This window comes from Erpetoichthys calabaricus, chromosome 5 (genome assembly GCF_900747795.2).
Source record: "Erpetoichthys calabaricus chromosome 5, fErpCal1.3, whole genome shotgun sequence".
Classification (NCBI taxonomy): Eukaryota; Metazoa; Chordata; class Cladistia; order Polypteriformes; family Polypteridae; genus Erpetoichthys; species Erpetoichthys calabaricus.
Window position 1 is genome coordinate 172,322,207 of NC_041398.2, and position 16,899 is coordinate 172,339,105.

The 16,899-nt window shown below is 36.5% G+C and overlaps 1 protein-coding gene across 1 annotated transcript in view; it reads right to left on the reverse strand.

The window, feature by feature from the left end:
• Nucleotides 1-6,163: 6,163 nt before the first annotated feature.
• Nucleotides 6,164-16,899, reverse strand: part of kdr (kinase insert domain receptor (a type III receptor tyrosine kinase)) — a 70,316-nt gene continuing 59,580 nt past the window's right edge. The window contains exons 26-30 of the mRNA XM_028802232.2: nucleotides 13,628-13,733; nucleotides 12,789-12,934; nucleotides 10,084-10,171; nucleotides 9,742-9,827; nucleotides 6,164-7,049 (exon numbers count right to left, since the gene is read on the reverse strand). Of these exons, the coding sequence (XP_028658065.2) occupies nucleotides 6,860-7,049; nucleotides 9,742-9,827; nucleotides 10,084-10,171; nucleotides 12,789-12,934; nucleotides 13,628-13,733 (616 nt within the window). The 3' untranslated portion in view covers nucleotides 6,164-6,859. The remainder of the gene's footprint in view (nucleotides 7,050-9,741; nucleotides 9,828-10,083; nucleotides 10,172-12,788; nucleotides 12,935-13,627; nucleotides 13,734-16,899) is intronic.

Genomic DNA, 16,899 nt, shown 5'->3' on the forward strand with positions numbered 1-16,899 from the left:
CCCCCCACGACCTGACCTCGGATAAATGGAAGAGAATGGATGGATGGATGGATAATTACAGTAACACCCGTACTACAACAAAATTATAATTGTTAATATGCTATTAACTATTTACAGGGATCATCTCTTTTTAGGGAAATTCATAACTAAAAAAAACTAAATTATAAATAACATTTTACACTTTACTACATACATGCACAAGTATAGTCAGTACACTGCTTCTGTAGCAGCAACGTCCTCAAGCTTGCACGTTGCATAGCATTAAGAATATCCTCGATCTAACAATAAATTGTGGAAACTTCCAAGGAGGTGAATACTTTTTATAGACACAGTTTATGTGCAGAAATTGAGAGAAGGCAGAAACCTGAGCAGGACAGGATGCAAGTCCATCATCAACCACATTCACACTACTTGGAATATGACCCCAGTAAGATTGGTGACTGACTTCAGAGAGTCCATAAAGTTTAGCTCAACAAGGATTCAAGATGGAGCCTGAGCTATTGACATGTGTAAGAGCCTCCATGGGAGATATTTTGGCCTTTTCAGGTGAAAGATTTTGTGTCAGGGGCCTAAGCCTGAAAGACTTGTCATGGTGTGCAGTAGTGCAGTGCATTCTAAGCAAGCTGAAAGGCAAAGCAGGTCTCAGAGTATTTTGCATAGTTAAAAGGGACCACACAGTGTTTTGTATAGCCAGTCTGTTTGCACCTTCAAGCAGCTTTTGATTCCCATGGCAATATAACCTTGAGTTTCTATGATAATGATTTAATAAAATTACTTTGTTTTGAAAAAAAATAAAAATGTTAGCCACTCTGCTAGCAGAAAAGAAGCTGGGTGATCATTCTGGGCAAGAAGGGGGAGAGCATGACTGCCTTTAATTGAACATTTTTCAAAAAGACCTATCATTTAAGTTACCACTTGTTGCAAAAAAGAAGCCTTCAGTTCAGCTGAAAATGGACGCTTTGAGATGTGCTTTGAGAGGCTGATGAATGAAGAGAATGACAAAGAGAGATGGTTGGATGATGTGGCAATAGTGAATCAGGAAGTGCAATGGATTAGGAAGGAGGAAGTAAAGACTGCTATGAAGAGGTTGAAGAATAGAAAGGCCGTTGGTCCAGATGACATACCTGTGGAAGCATGGAGGTGTTGAGAAGAGATGACAGTGGAGTTTTTTAACCAGAGTGTTAAATGGAATCTTGGAAAGTGAGAGGAGGCCTGAGGAGTGGATTAGAAGTGTATTGGCACCAATTTTTAAGAATAAGAGGGATGTGCAGAGCTGTAGTAACTACAGGGGGATAAAATCGATAAGCCACAGCATGATGTTATGGGAAAGAGTAGTGGAAGCTAGGTTAAGAAGTAAGGTGATGATTAGTGAGCAGCATTAGTTTCATGCCAGGAAAGAGCACTACAGATGCAATGTTTGCTCTGGGTGTGTTGATGGAGAAGTACAGAGAGGGCCAGAAGGAGTTGCATTGCGTCTTTATGAACCTGGAGATCCATATGGCAGGCTGGCTCAAGAGGAGTCGTGGTATTGTATGAGGTAGTTGGGAGTGCAGAGAAGTACGTAAGAGTTGTACAGGATATGTACGAGGGAAGTGTGACAGTGGTGAGGTCTGTGGTAGGAGTGACGGATGTATTCATGAAGGTGGGATTACACCAGGGATTGGCTCTGAGCCCTTTCTTATTTGCAATGATGATGGACAGGTTGACAGACAAAATTAGACAGGAGTCCCTGTGGAATACAATGTTTGCTGATGACATTGTGATCTGTAGCAAGAGTAGGGAGCAGGTTGAGGAGACCCTGGAGAGTCGGAGGTTTGCTCTAGAGAGGAGAGGAATGAAGGTCAGGAAGAACAAGACAGAATACATGTGTGTAAATGAAAGGGAGGTCAGTGGAATGGTGAGGATACAGGGAGTAGAGTTGGAGAAGGTGGATGAGTTTAAATACTTGGGATCAACAGTACAGAGTAACGGGGATTATGGAAGAGAGGTGAAAAAGAGAGTGCAGTCAGGGTGGAAGGGGTGGAGAAGAGTGTCAGGAGTAATTTGTGACAGACGGATATCAGCAAGAGTGAAAGGGAAGGTCTACAGGACGGTAGTGAGACCAGCTATGTTATATGGGTTGGAGACGGTGGCACTGTCCAAAACACAGGAGACAGAGCTGGAGGTAGCAGAGTTAAAGATGTTAAGATTTGTATTGGGTGTGACAAGAATGGACAGGATTAGAAATGAGTACATTAGAGGGTCAGCTCAAGTTATATGGTTTGGAGACAAAGTCAGAGAGGTGAGATTGCGTTGGTTTGGACATGTACAGAGGAGAGATACTGGGTATATTGGGAAAAGGATACTAAATATAGAGCTGCCAGGCAAGAGAAAAAGAGGAAGGCATAAGAGAAGGTTTACCTGTATAGATGTGGTGAGAGAGGACATGCAGGTGATGGGTGTAACAGAACAAGATACAGAGGACAGGAAGACATGGAAAAAGGTGATCCGCTGTGGCAACCCCTAATGGGAGCAACCGAAAGGAAGAAGTACATTTTTATAGAATATAGCAATTGTTAAATGAAAGGAGTTGTGTTTACTACTTCCAGTATTGTAAAGATAATGTAATTTGCCGTTATTGTTGCAAAGGCTGTCTGAGCAATGCTAAACCTTCCCTGACTCTGTTAATAAGATAAGGATATTTAAATGCCAGCCCTAAGATCTTTCTATAGAATTAAGTCATCTATTTGCTATACCAATTTAACGGAGGAGAAAGAAGTAATATTCATGTAAAATAGGCAATACTAGCTTGAAGGCCCAAGTTTTGGCATCCTGCAGTTCTGTGACAATGAATCTTCATCAGTGATGCATTTTGGCAGAGGTTTGCATGTCCATCAGTCTTTGTCAGTGATAGATATTAGATAATATATTTCTTTGTTAATTGTAACTTAAAAGAATTTAGTAACTTAGAAGTACTGTACCATAATTTTTTCACACATATTTTCATGTTATGCATTATTTTTGTTCACAGTAAAACACAGTGGTATATGCTGCTACATTAAAGTTCCACAGCCTGTTCTCTGTGTGTGAAGTTTCCATGTACTTACTGTGTATGTGCCGGTTTTTCTCCACTGTTCTGCTGTGTTAGATTAACTGGCAGCTCTGTTAAGTGAACATGACAGCATAGCTGTGTGTGTGAATGTGTTTTGTAATGGACTGGTGCCCCATTCAGAATTTCTGCCCTACTTGTTCTCAATGCTGATAAGATTCCCATTGCAAAAGAATCCAGGAGTTGCAAGGTAAGGCCCACATCTGACTATTAACCCTCGCTGATCATGGCACATGACATGCATTTAAGGATTTTATTGTATACTAGATGTCCCCCACGGCTCTGCCTACGTAGTAGTGAAACAAGACAAACTTTAAAAATTAATAAAAAAAAAACAAAAATGTAATAATTTGTATTGACAAGAATTTATATTGATAGCTTTTGTATCCAAGGGGCTATTGATATACAATATTTTCGGTTTTGCTATCAGGGGCGAGAATGTAGCTATGATCTCTTTGCCAAAAATGTAAAAGTTGGCAAGGTATCTCTGGCCAAGCAGAAAGTAGGTATGCTCCAAAGTCAAACGTTGATACTATATCTGATCGTGTTCAGCTCTGATGGGAGAGCATCCCCCGCATGAGGAGAAGAGCATGTGTCAATGAGCAGGTACCCTCTAAAACACATGTAGCTGTGATCTTTCTCTGAAAAACATCAATCGTTGCACTTTAACAATCGCTAGATGATAATGTCTGCTGAACAAACGTATCACTAAGCAGAGACAAGGTATACTCCAACACGTGGCGAGAGGTAGAGCGACTCAAACGAAGGCTGGTGTGTGAGTGAGGATGGCCCGGTCCAGCTCCCTACTCCTGAGGTCCCATCTCCCTATCCCCTCAGCCCGCAGCCTGTCTCTTGAATTCACAAGAATAAATCTGAGCTGCAACTGAACTATAATACTTAGTGCGATTTGAGAAGTCGCAAAATCAACCGGAATGTTCAAGCAAATTACAGAAAAAAACACAATCTAAATTCATTAAGTATTTCTCTCGTGAAAAGCAGACAGACATACATACAGAGAGACAGATGCTGGATTTTATATATATAGAGATGTGGCAATGAATTTCACCTTGTATATTTCAGTCAAATATGCTTTATATAATTGTTTGTTTTATTCTTTTAATTCATGTTCTAATTAAAGTAGAATTAACACTTATTAGCTACACTGTAGTAGCGCTGCCTGATTAATGCTGTTGACTCAATATAAAGGGTTTCAGTTAAATAAGTCGTTCAAAAAGAAGAAGTGAACAAAGATAACTACTACTCACAGACTGGGACAGGTCTATTGGTTGCTTTTTGCTAAACTACAGTCTTGCTTAGTCTGCTGACTCTTTTTGTCTGTAGCCATGTAAGCCAGGGTTTGATGGGCTGTATCAAACAGAGTTAAATAAACAATGGATATCTTAGTGCGGGACAGATAAGATCAAAGAATCCACTTTTGTCCGAAGACTTATCCACACAATGATTGAATCCAATTAAAAGATGATTACTGTAGGATTGTTCTGGAGTGATGAAGACAAGCCCCTACTCTGTATTGTCGATAAAAGCCTTGCACGGTTTTTATGTCTTTCATAAAAGCCAGTGAAGTTGATGAAAGATGAAGAAAGTAGAGTACCTATAGGCTGCCTAATGTTTTTTGACTGAATGATGTAAATAATTGTAGTTGTTCATTTTTAATATTGTGTTTTTAAATCTTTTAATGTTTTGATTTCTTCTTAAACTTTAAAATTATGTGAAGGATAACTTGATAATGCATTAGTGATGAACACTGGGCCCTGGAAAATGCCACTGGATTGAGAAAGAGACCATTGGCTGTATTGTGAAGGTCCATACTCAGTGGTGTTGGGCTGTTGTTACACTACAGCTCTGAACTGGATTAATTAGGTTGCAAAACAGATGGATGGATGCACATCCTTTTTTGTCTGCCATGGCATACCTATTAACATTACATGTGTTGACATTCATTGAGACATCTCGGTTTTCTCTCCTCCAGGGTCACAGCAGTGGAGATGTATTTATCTGTTCCATCATGATCTGTTTCTTACTACAACAGATCTCCTGCACATTTTTGACGACTATATCCCTCTCCTTCTTTCTCCTGGTTTTCCTCTTGTCTCCATACTTGTCAACAACAACAACATTTATTTATATAGCACATTTTCATACAAAAAGTAGCTCAAAGTGCTTTACATAATGAAGAAAAGAAAAATAAAAGACAAAATACAAAATTAAAATAAGAAAACATTCGTTAACATAGAAAAGGAGTAAGGTCCGATGGCCAGGGTGGACAGAAAAAACAAAAAAAAAACTCCAGAACTCTTGTCCAGCCCACAGAAGTCTTCTCTCCATCATCTTCTACTTATGCCTTTCATCATTAATTTTCCCCTAACTATTAATGAAGCTGTCTTTAAAAGAAAAATTCAGTAATCATTTTGGAGTATATTAAATACACTTGCTCCCCGTGTCTGCGTGGGTTTCCTCCGGGCACTCCAGTTTCCTCCCACAGTCCAAAGACATGCAGGTTAGGTGGATTGGCGATTCTAAATTGGCCCTAGTGTGTGCTTGGTGTGTGAGTGTGTGTCCTGTGGTGGGTTGGCACCCTGCCCGGGATTGGTTCCTGCCTTGTGCCCTGTGTTGGCTGGGATTGGCTCCAGTAGACCCCCGTGACCCTGTGTTCAGATTCAGCAGGTTGGAAAATGGATGGATGAAATACACTTGCATTTCTCCTAATTATTGCCATAATTAGGAGAAATGTAAATGTATTTAATTTACTCTTTAAACTATGGCATGCAAAGTCAACAAGCTTAAAACACTATGAAATGAAACAATGTATCAGAAATGTTTCAGTAAGTATATAGTGTATTTCTGCTGAAATTCTTTGAAAGACCTTTTTTTCAGGAAGAACATATGAATAAATATAACAAAGGCTACATCGAGAAATTAGCTCTAAAAATTCAGAGACTTCCATAAAATAAGATACTTTGTTCGGATGTTTATGTGGGCAATAAAAACTCAATTACCCAGATACATACTATGTAGTACTTTTACGGAAAGAGCTAAGGCTTGTCCAGCAAGCACTTTTATTTTATAAAACTAGTTTTATTCATGATAATGTTAGATTACAAAAGTTTAGATAGCAAATAGATTCTTTTGCAATAAACAAGCATAGCATATTTCCTGAAAATGTACAAAAACAACAGAAAAGCACTTACATGCTTTAGCTCATTTGGCAATGTTGTAATGATAAAAGTGAAACAATACATTTAGGGTCTTAAATGACAAATTCAAAAAGATATTACAAAATTTTCAAGTAATATATTACATTTATTTCTAAAGAAATGTCATCATGTTGCTATAAATATGTCATTCTCTTTAAGTACAATTCCAAAAGCATAACATATGCTACAAAGTATACCATTTGTGGAAAAATGTATGATCACAAGCTGCATGTATGTTTTAAATCACGTGCCACATTCCTGCATTTTCGGTGGGTGGCAACACTGGCAATGTCCACATCATTGTTGTACAGTTCAAACAGATGTAACTCCTGCAGAAGTCCTTGTGTCCCATATTAAAAATAACAGATCTTATATACATTAAAAAGCCACTCCACTCACTCCTCTTTAAACATTTGCCTTACTGCAGAGCTTAATCACTGTGATGGCCAGCACTGGGATTTCCAGGAAAGAGAGACAGTGACTGGCAACAGTTGGCCATAGCTGGTAATATTTTTGTGTTTTGTAGCGGTCAGGAAGTCTGCAAAACAAGTTTGTCTCACACAGGTGGAGCACTATAGCGGACAACAGGGTCGTACTCTACAGCTTGCATACAGCAAATCGGAGGCGTTTCCTGGCTATATAAAAGTTCTGCTTCCTCATTGCTGTAAATGACTGTGTCTGTGTCATCAGAGTGGTAACCAGTTGTATGGTTGGAGTTCTCAGATGCCACGGACTCTTTGCTTTTGCTAGAAAACAACAAGAGAAAAGCAATGAAGAACCCAAAGCTGACTAATATATGTCTTCTTAAACAAGCTTGTACTTAAATTAGATACTTACACCATACCTGTCTAGGAAAACTATGGAAAATCCGTATGCAGTACATAAAAATTAAACAGTGGAAATATTTGCATTGTTTAGAAAAATGAAAAAGAATCCTCTTAATGTAATTTCAAAATAATGTCATTTTGAAATACTGTACTTAGTACTTCAAATACTGTTGATCTGTTTTTGTTAGGCCACTTTTAATGTTTATCATTTAAAAGTGTTTATTGCAAATATTTTGTATGTAGTGAACTACTTATATAAATGACCATTTTCTTTCCCATAATATCTGTTGCGTAAATATGTGTTTCAACTATCTATTCATCTATTTCAGACCGTATCTCAGAAGCACCGTGCATGAAGTAGGAAACCCTTGGGCACCACACAGCATACTTGTGAATGCCAACATAATGGGCAATTCAGAGTCACCAATGAATCTAACCTGTATATCTTTCGAATACGTGAGAGAAACCCAAGCAGTGGAACCACACAGGTGGTGCAGTTGTAGTGCTGCTGATTCGCAGTATGGAAATCGTGAGTTTGAATTCCGGGTCCCTGTGTAGATGCACTTTGAGTAGTGAGAAAAATTGCTATATAAATGTAAAGAATTATTATTACTATTAATGTGTAAAACATTTGCTGATGACATTGTGATCTGTAGCGATAGTAGGGAGCAGGTTGAGGAGACCCTGGAGAGGTGGAGATATGCTCTAGAGAGGAGAGGAATGAAGGTCAGTAGGAACAAGACAGAATACATGTGTGTAAATGAGGGGGAGGTCAGTGGAATGGTGAGGATGCAGGGAGTAGAGTTGGAGAAGGTGGATGAGTTTAAATACTTGGGATCAACAGTACAGAGTAACGGGGATTGTGGAAGAGAGGTGAAAAAGAGAGTACAGGCAGGGTGGAGAAGAGTGTCACGAGTAATTTGTGACAGACGGGTATCAGCAAGAGTTAAAGTGTTATATGGGTTGGAGACAGTGGCACTGACCAGAAAGCAGGAGACAGAGATGGAGGTAGCAGAGTTAAAGATGCCAAGATTTGCACTGGGTGTGACGAGGATGGATAGGATTAGAAATGAGTACATTAGAGGGTCAGCTCAAGTTGAACGGTTGGGAGACAAAGTCAGAGAGACGAGATTGCATTGGTTTGGACATGTGCAGAGGAGAGATACTGAGTATATTGGGAGAAGGATGCTAAGGATAGAGCTGCCAGGAAAAAGAAAAAGAGTTAGGCCTAAGAGAAGGTTTATGGATGTGGTGAGAGAGGACATGCAGGTGATGGGTGTAACAGAACAAGATGCAGAGGACAGAGAGATATGGAAGAAGAACCCCTAATGGGAGCAGCCGAAAGAAGAAGATTAATATGTAAAACACACATAGACTGTGACTGGTCTGGAATTCAAACCCAGTCACCTAGAGCTGTGAGGCAGTGGCACTAACCACTGCATCACCATACCACCTTTCTCTAAAACTGTCTAGAATAATTTCGACTATTTTGAAAGTGCTACTGTATGTACCTGAATTCTCCAAAAACATCAGATTTATTCATGTTTTTTTCTGTTTCATAAATTAACTATTCAAAAAAATGGTTTATATTTTTTCTGGTTTTGATTAAAGGAATGTATCTGTCAATCTGTTACTTTGCACAAGTACACCAATCTCTGTCTGGCTTTTTCATTAAAGGTTGTTTCTTTCCAGTTTGAAAGTTTTTAGGGTGATAGCCCATTTTCATAAAACCATGACACTGCTGTTCATGACAAATCCAACAGTGTAAATGTTCTTGGTTTACTAATGTTGTCTCAGTTCAATTTATTTTTGTTGTGCTAATACATCTAATGACCACTTACCATGTTGCCCTCAAAGCCAATTTATGCTTCAGCTCTGCTGATTTTCTCCATTAATTACTTACACACATGGCCTACCTGCTCTAAACAGCATGGCCTGCACATATGGTATGATGCCTAGATTATATGAACATTTTTCTAGGTTTAGGTGCGCCTAATAAGAGCATAAAGTCTATTTTGTAATTGTGAGTCTCCAATTGTACAATGGCTGACCCTGCACTCTGACTCCCAAAGGTCATGTGAAAAGACAATTTCCCCTTGGAGATTAACAAAGAATATCAAATCAAAAATAATAAAAATAATTGATAGTGTGGAGCCACTGTGACTATATTACAACACTGCTAATACTACAAAATTCAAAGTAAAGTTGAGATGTAAATTTATTATTTAGTTCAATTTAATTAGTGCAAAACCGCAGTTCATCTTCGCAGCTTTAACATGTACATCATAAGCCACTGCAGGACACTATTAGCCAATAGTCAACTTCATGTGCATGTGAGAGGAATGCAGATTATAAACAGAATTGGAATGTATAAACTTTAGATAGTGATTTAAGCCAAGTTTCTTGTAATTATGAGGTTTTCAGCACTAACCAGAGAGCACCATGCTATTGTTAACCAAGATTTATTCCAAGTGACAAACTTAAATTGAAACTACCAGAATGTGATCAAGAAAATATATGAAACTGGTACCCAGCCTTCTTTTGAGTAAAGATCTGGGAATGCTGCTATTGATCTACAAGAATATCAGCATGCCTATAAATGAAAACTCACCTAAATTTCAAAATTTGATTATGCTGATTCTCCAGAACTTTCAGCTCCTCTGAAGATAGGATCATTCCACTGTCTGTCTGATTGTCCTACAGGGAAACACATTGATATCAGAGTCGTAACAGTATTCACTGCATTATTGTGAAAAACTGTCTGCTCAGACTGGCTTGCTACAAATGGAATGATAGACAGTGAATCATTCTAAATACGCCACATCCCTTCATCCTTTGTTTTTTTCCTTTTAGGCAACTTGACTCCAGATGGTGATTGAACTTATGACCTGCAGGCTTTGAGCAAGCAAATATGCAGCAAATAGGAAGAAGCAAAATTCATGATATCACTTACGATAGCCATTGTTTGCTCCACTGGAATATCCTCAAAGGTTTTCACGCTAACTGGCCGACTTTTCCTCTTGCCACCTTGGCCATACCTGCTACTTAAACAAGTAAATAATGGCTCAATATATTATATATTTTTTTAAATGTAAATCTATCAAATTTTAAAAGTATCCTTTATGAATAACATATAGCATAAGTTGAATATATAAAATCAATGCGAGATAAAGGGTTTTGGAACCTTTTTTTTCTGTTCTGTTAATTTTCATTTAGAAACAGAATGGAGATATCAAACCAGTTCATTAAAAGAGCAAAACAATTTTTGATTTACTAGACCTTTTATTATAACTGACTTAATTATTTTACAGGTTTGTAACAGTCTGATCTTCAGCTCATAAAACACAAAGTTGTCTTCACCAATAACATCCACAAGGCACCACCTATTTTGGTTGTGCATGGGCTTCAGGACATAGATGGACATGCGAAAGTTTAAACTTAATTATGCTGACATTTTTTATTTATCTCAAATGGGAGTAAGACAACATAGGAAAGGTCAAGAAGTTCAGAGGTTGACTCACAGAGTAAGTGCAAACAACAAACAAGGACTAAGGCAAAAGACAACAGACAAGAAATAGAGATATGAGAATCCAGAAGTACAAACATAAAGTCCTGACAAAAGTAAGCAGAACATGGCTTACTTTATTTGCAGTTGTAATGAACCTGACTGGAATAAAGCCAAAAACTCAAAAACACACAACATGGCTTTACTCCCTGATAAAGTGTTATCTGTCCTCCATGGCATTCACTATAGACTACAGGATTTTATTTTACTGTCAAGAGTAGTCAAGACCACCAGTTCTACAGCAGTGTCAGAGACAATTGTAAGATATCTTCTATATTGTTGAGCCTGAAAAAAACACTAAAAATATTTTACATCTGCAAAAAAACTGTAAAGTACAACAGATTGGAAAATGGCAGCCCCTTTATTAGACAATATAGTGTGTGTTAAGAATACGAAAAGACAGAAACATATAATGCAATAGTGGAGATAAAGGAGCAAAGAGGTAAGCTAAAGATGTAGTCAGGAACAGGCAAGAGGACACTGGAAGAAAGATATAAGAAACAAAAAACTAAATCTAATACACATGTGATGTGATCTTTAGCTTTCACTATTTCAGCGAAAAATGTGAAATAAAGTAAGGAACCCAATACATGGATAACTCCATAACCATGCCCTTTTTCTATAAGAATCATGCAATGCTGTCATGAGTACAATAGCAGAGAACATGGGACAAGCAACAGGCTTTTTACCCGTAAACAGCTTAGTCACCGCATACTAACCTGGTGCAAAAAGACAGCAGCCATAAGAAACTATGATTCAAAATGCCGCTTTGGCATTTAATAATTCACAACCAAAAGACTGAATAAAATAATCCTTAAAGTGACCAAAATGGTCTTCAATGGGCAAAAAAAAATAATTTTATTAAAATATCAGTAGCGTCAGATTCAACTGTTGATATACTTAAATTATTAGTAAAATGAAGAAATTAATATAACTTGTTTAATAGATAAAAATGTTTGAATTTCTTGAACCACTGTGCAAAAATCACAGGAAAGCTGTAGGAAAACTACAAGCAGGATAAATGGATGAACATGCAGAGCCAGTCTCTGTTAACCTAGTGGTAATACCATGAATCTTTTTTTAGCTTCATCAAAATTATTAAAATAAATGAGTTCACCAGGGTAGTCCTATTTGATACAGCTCAAGATAGCACAGTGGTTTCCACCAGTGGAAGCTTTGGATCTGCACACATTTTTACATTTAGTTCTGCTGTATCCACTTTTCATGATACATTTAATTATTTATGCTCACATATCATTCTGTCTTTAATTTGTTTATTAATATTTAACATTGCATTTATTTATTTGCATATTTTATTTATTTAAATGCATATCTATTTTTGTAAGCATATATGCACGTCTAAAATATTCGTCCATTGACCATACATTCAGTATGACAAGTCACTGGAAGCCATTCCAGGTCCAATATAAGGGTCGGAAGGTGACACTCAACTGGAGGCAGAAGGAGAAGAGTTTTATTGTTTTGTATGATTATTGGGTGCATCATTATATTTTGTGCTTGGTGGATTAAAAATCCATTATTAGAACTCGTGACTGTGTTGGGCTCTGGGGCTTGGTAATGTAAAGTATGGTTATGCTGCATTCTTTTTTATACAATGATAGATGGATTATATTTCTTAAACTAAAATCTCTTCATTCACTATGCAGCGACCCTGCGTCTCTTAACTGCAAGGCAGCAGCGCTACCCACTGCGCCACCCGCATCAGGAAATGACAAAAACTAATGCCTTTTTTAGATTAACATAACTTAATATCAGTAACATGTTCAACACCAGTTTCATTCTCCCAACATCATTTGAAACACTTCTAAGCTCTTCTCAGGAGTCATCAACAGATGACTGCCTAAGAAATAATTGTTTGCAAAATATGCCCCCAGCAAAAGGAAAGTTATGCACCTTGAAAGCGGCGGTTTTCAGTGCTAACTCAACAAAAATATTCATTATCAAAAAGTACCAAATAACATGGTAATCAAGTATAGAAAATATGTAATTAAAATGTTTGATTCACCTCTCAGCATCTGTATATTGGACAAAACCTATTAGCAATGTTTTGCAAAAGATATGGTTGTCTTTACCTCACAACTGCAGCATTAGCATAGTTGTTTTTGGAATCATTGCACTGTTCTTCAGTAACACAGGAAACAGGTGAAGTGGGTAGTGAAAGACCAGAGTCCTCTTTCAAATTCCCTGATACTGTTAAAGGAATGTAGTCTTTCCCATCCTAAAATGTTAAACACAAAATAAACGTGTTCCTGATAAATATTCAATATGGAATTCTTTTACACCTGTTTGAGTAGTTACATTACAAGGTGGTAGTCTATTTCTTCAAAAATAAAAACAGTGCCTTTTGTCAATTCTTGGAACCATCAAATATAATATTGACACTACGTGGCACATGTTACTATATTTCAGAAAGAGATACCTTGTAATTCCATTATAATTTTAAAAAGTTCATTATTTATTTCAAAAGTATTGTTAATTGATCATTCTAAATTAGCCCTGTATGTATATGCGGGTGCCTGTGTATACCATGTGATGGATTTGTACCCATGTTTTTAAATGTAATCCAAAAGAAAAAAATCAAGAGTGAAAGAAAATGTTTGATTTCTGAAGTAACAGTTTTTTGAATCAATTAAGAACTGATTTGATTGTAACAAAATATGATAGCACGTAAACAAGTTTTGTTGCATATTCCAAATTAAAAAAAATAATCTGGGAGAATTTTAAAGCTTTGTGCAGAGTTGACACTGACAAAATACCTCAAAATAACCATGGAAATTATTACTACTGTTTTTGTAAGCTAAATATACTCTTTCTATATTTTACACTATTAATTTTTGTTTATAAATGAGCAATTTTAAAAACTGACTATACAATAAAACTAAAAATAAGTTACCTAATTTGTCCACCATACCTTTTGGGCACTAAGTTCTAATAAATTTCCCAAGTGTTCAACTAATTCAACAAACGTTGGTCTCTCTTTAGGGTTTCCAAGCCAACAGTCCAGCATTGTCTGATATCTGGCAAAAAATATAAGGCAAGTTATTTGTAACATATACATACATGATCTTTAAATTATTTTTGTCACAGGCCTGCACAAAGCATTCTTTGTGTTTGTTACGCATATACCATCAGTTTGCACAGCAGTAAATTATTTAACAATTATAAATGAGTACTTCCATCCTACAGTTTTCATCTTTCCATTACAGTTCTGTTAAAAGCCATTCAAACAGTAGGAACAAACACAAGATATGAAGACATACTGGATAGGATGGATGTCATTTATACCAAGGTGCACTGACGCAAACCCATATTTACTCTTCCTGAGTAATCAAAAAAAAATTAATAATAATCGTGATTGCAACTCTACAGAAATCTTCAAAGAAACAAGCATAATCACAGAAATAGCAATGAAAACCACAGTATAGGAAGTGTTTAATCTGGGAATCAGTAATAACTACCGATTGTACCATTATCGAACCCAAAATATATAAAGAAAAAATATGATGAATAGATTGAAGAAATATTAATTTTTATACAAAGAAAATACTTAGGAATATTAACCCTAAAGTAGAGATTCATACCAGTTGATAGAAAAACCTTCCAGGTCTTCACGTAAACCTTCTGAGAGATTTTCTCAGCTTTAATGACACGTATAAAGCACTCAACCAATGAAGTACAGTATATTCAAGAGTCCTTGCTCATTTATGGATTGTGTCATTAACATACCATGAGAGCAATCAGCAAAACAGCTACTTGTCTTACATGATTATAGCAACATAAAAGTTGATACATTGTTTGGGATTCTTTATTAACACTGGTCTTGAAGAATGCACTGCTGTATTATTAATGAAGCACATTACACATACTGTACATGCAGAATGCATATGTAAGCTGTCATTGGATGAGCCCTTTAGGGTGTTTCAGGGTTTCTCTAAAATCTCCTGTTGACCTGTTTACTAACATATTAGACCAGTTAGTGATTGATTACTGCTTGCATTCTGGTTCTGGCAAGTGGTTTATAGCCAAATGTTTTTTTGAGTTCAACACATTTGTCACTAACAGAAAAAAATATTACACTCAGAAGACATGAAAGGAGCTTCCAACAAAATGACAATCACCCTGACTAGACTAGCCTACACTTTGAGCACTTGCAGATTAGGATTAAGAGCTGTAATCAGGGTTAAACACTGAGTCTGAAGTGGGGACTGAAGCAACAAACGTGATTTACGTGCAATAACTCAGCATGGATAATAGATTTTGTACGCTACCAATATGTATAAAGCAGTAAAATCACAATGAGCAGACTATTATTCATCTATCTAATTATTCTAGAAATTACTTAATCTACTTTCATGGTTAAAGCAGCCCGTGTTGACCTCAACAGCATTACACACAAATCATGAAATAAAGACAAATGTGATGATAGGCCATATTCAGGCACACACACCAAAGTTTAGAAGCACTAACTAATAAACAGCCTAACACACAGAGTGAAGATGTTGAAACAACAGTAGTGTCTGGAGAAAGAAACCCCACAGAGAAGGACTTATGATATGATGATCCAGATCATTTACTTTTATATGTCATATATATTAGCAGATGTAACTATTACTTTTATGCAGATGTTTAAGCAACTTGGTAAGTGTAATTGTGTAATTGATGACTAGCTGCAATTAAATATTGTCAAAATTTTAATTTAAAACAGAGATGTAATGTACCTTCTGATGGTAGTTAATTGAAATACATACATAAAAAACAATTCTGTTGCAAGCAGGGTTAAAGACAGAAGTATAACACCATTTTTGATTAGTTCTTTGACATCTAAAACCAATTTAGGTCTCACTGTGAGCCATTTACAAAACTGTATGCATATGATATACTTCATTAAAGGCATATAGTAGTTTAAATACAAAAGAACAAATGATAACAGTAAAATTCAGAGAAGAAAAAGTTTGCATATTTTTAGCATCATCAACAAATTGTCCTTAATATGAAAATACATGGCTTACCGTTCATTTACCATGATCTGCTGTTACCATGCTGTAGTAAACATATCACTTCCTATTTACAATCAGTGACACAACTCTGATATTTACTGACCTAACAGCACAAATGGTTATTAGTTTATTAGCTACTGTAACCTTGCACTTCCCATGTAATTTTCTGCTCAATCAATGACAGGATCAAACATGCCAAGAATAAAACTGGAAGTCAATAGAAATGCATGATGAATGTAATTCAGTGGTAAAAAGGATAGACTTATGGTTTAGAAAGGTTTTGGATGTAAAACAATATTAGTATTAATGTATATTAAACAGCAGCTCTGCTGATATGTTCACATTTAGGAGTGTCACATGTATATATAAAATGGAGCACTAATAAAAACAAACATTTTGCCAATGTTGGTCCTAATACCAAAAACAGACCATGGATGAAAGGGGTCAATGGAGGCTGACTCAGGCTGGGAAAATAAACAATCAAATGAGTGATCATGAACTAACAATTCAGTATGATATTAATGTCAAAAAGGCATATCATAATGCAACTTACTGTGGACTGAGCATACCAACCTGACTGACCTATCCACTATTGTTAGGGAAAACAAAAAACTGTGGTTTAAATTAACTAAGAAGAATAAACACTATACATGAAAAACATCCCCTGCTAAGATAATCTTTGATATTCTCTAATTCATGATGATAAGAAGATCAGAATATGGTGAAAAATGCATGAGTCCATAGATCCATCCAGTCAATTGTCAGTAATGCAGGGTAGTGGTGGTAGTGTAATGTGCTGGTATGTATTTATGACTGCGTCATTAGATAGCAGTGTAGATTAATTTTTGAATGCCCCAAGATGTCTGAACATCACTGATTAATGGTTGCATCATTTTCTAAGAGCACTGTAGCCTTCAGGAAAATGGTGCTTTCAATAGGATTATACTTTATTGAATAGGGCTAGAAAAGGCAGGGAATTTTTTTCAAGAACATGACAGTGAATTAAGTGTGAAGTGAGGAAATCCCAAGTCAATAAAGTTGAAAATAAGTGTGAAATATAAGAACAAGTTATTCAGAGTCAAAATCCAGAACTACTTAATTTGTAACACATATTGGGCACACTTCAGCTTCTGTAACAGCACTTTTAAAACCTTGTCATGTTGAATTCAAGCTGTTAAGAGGGCAA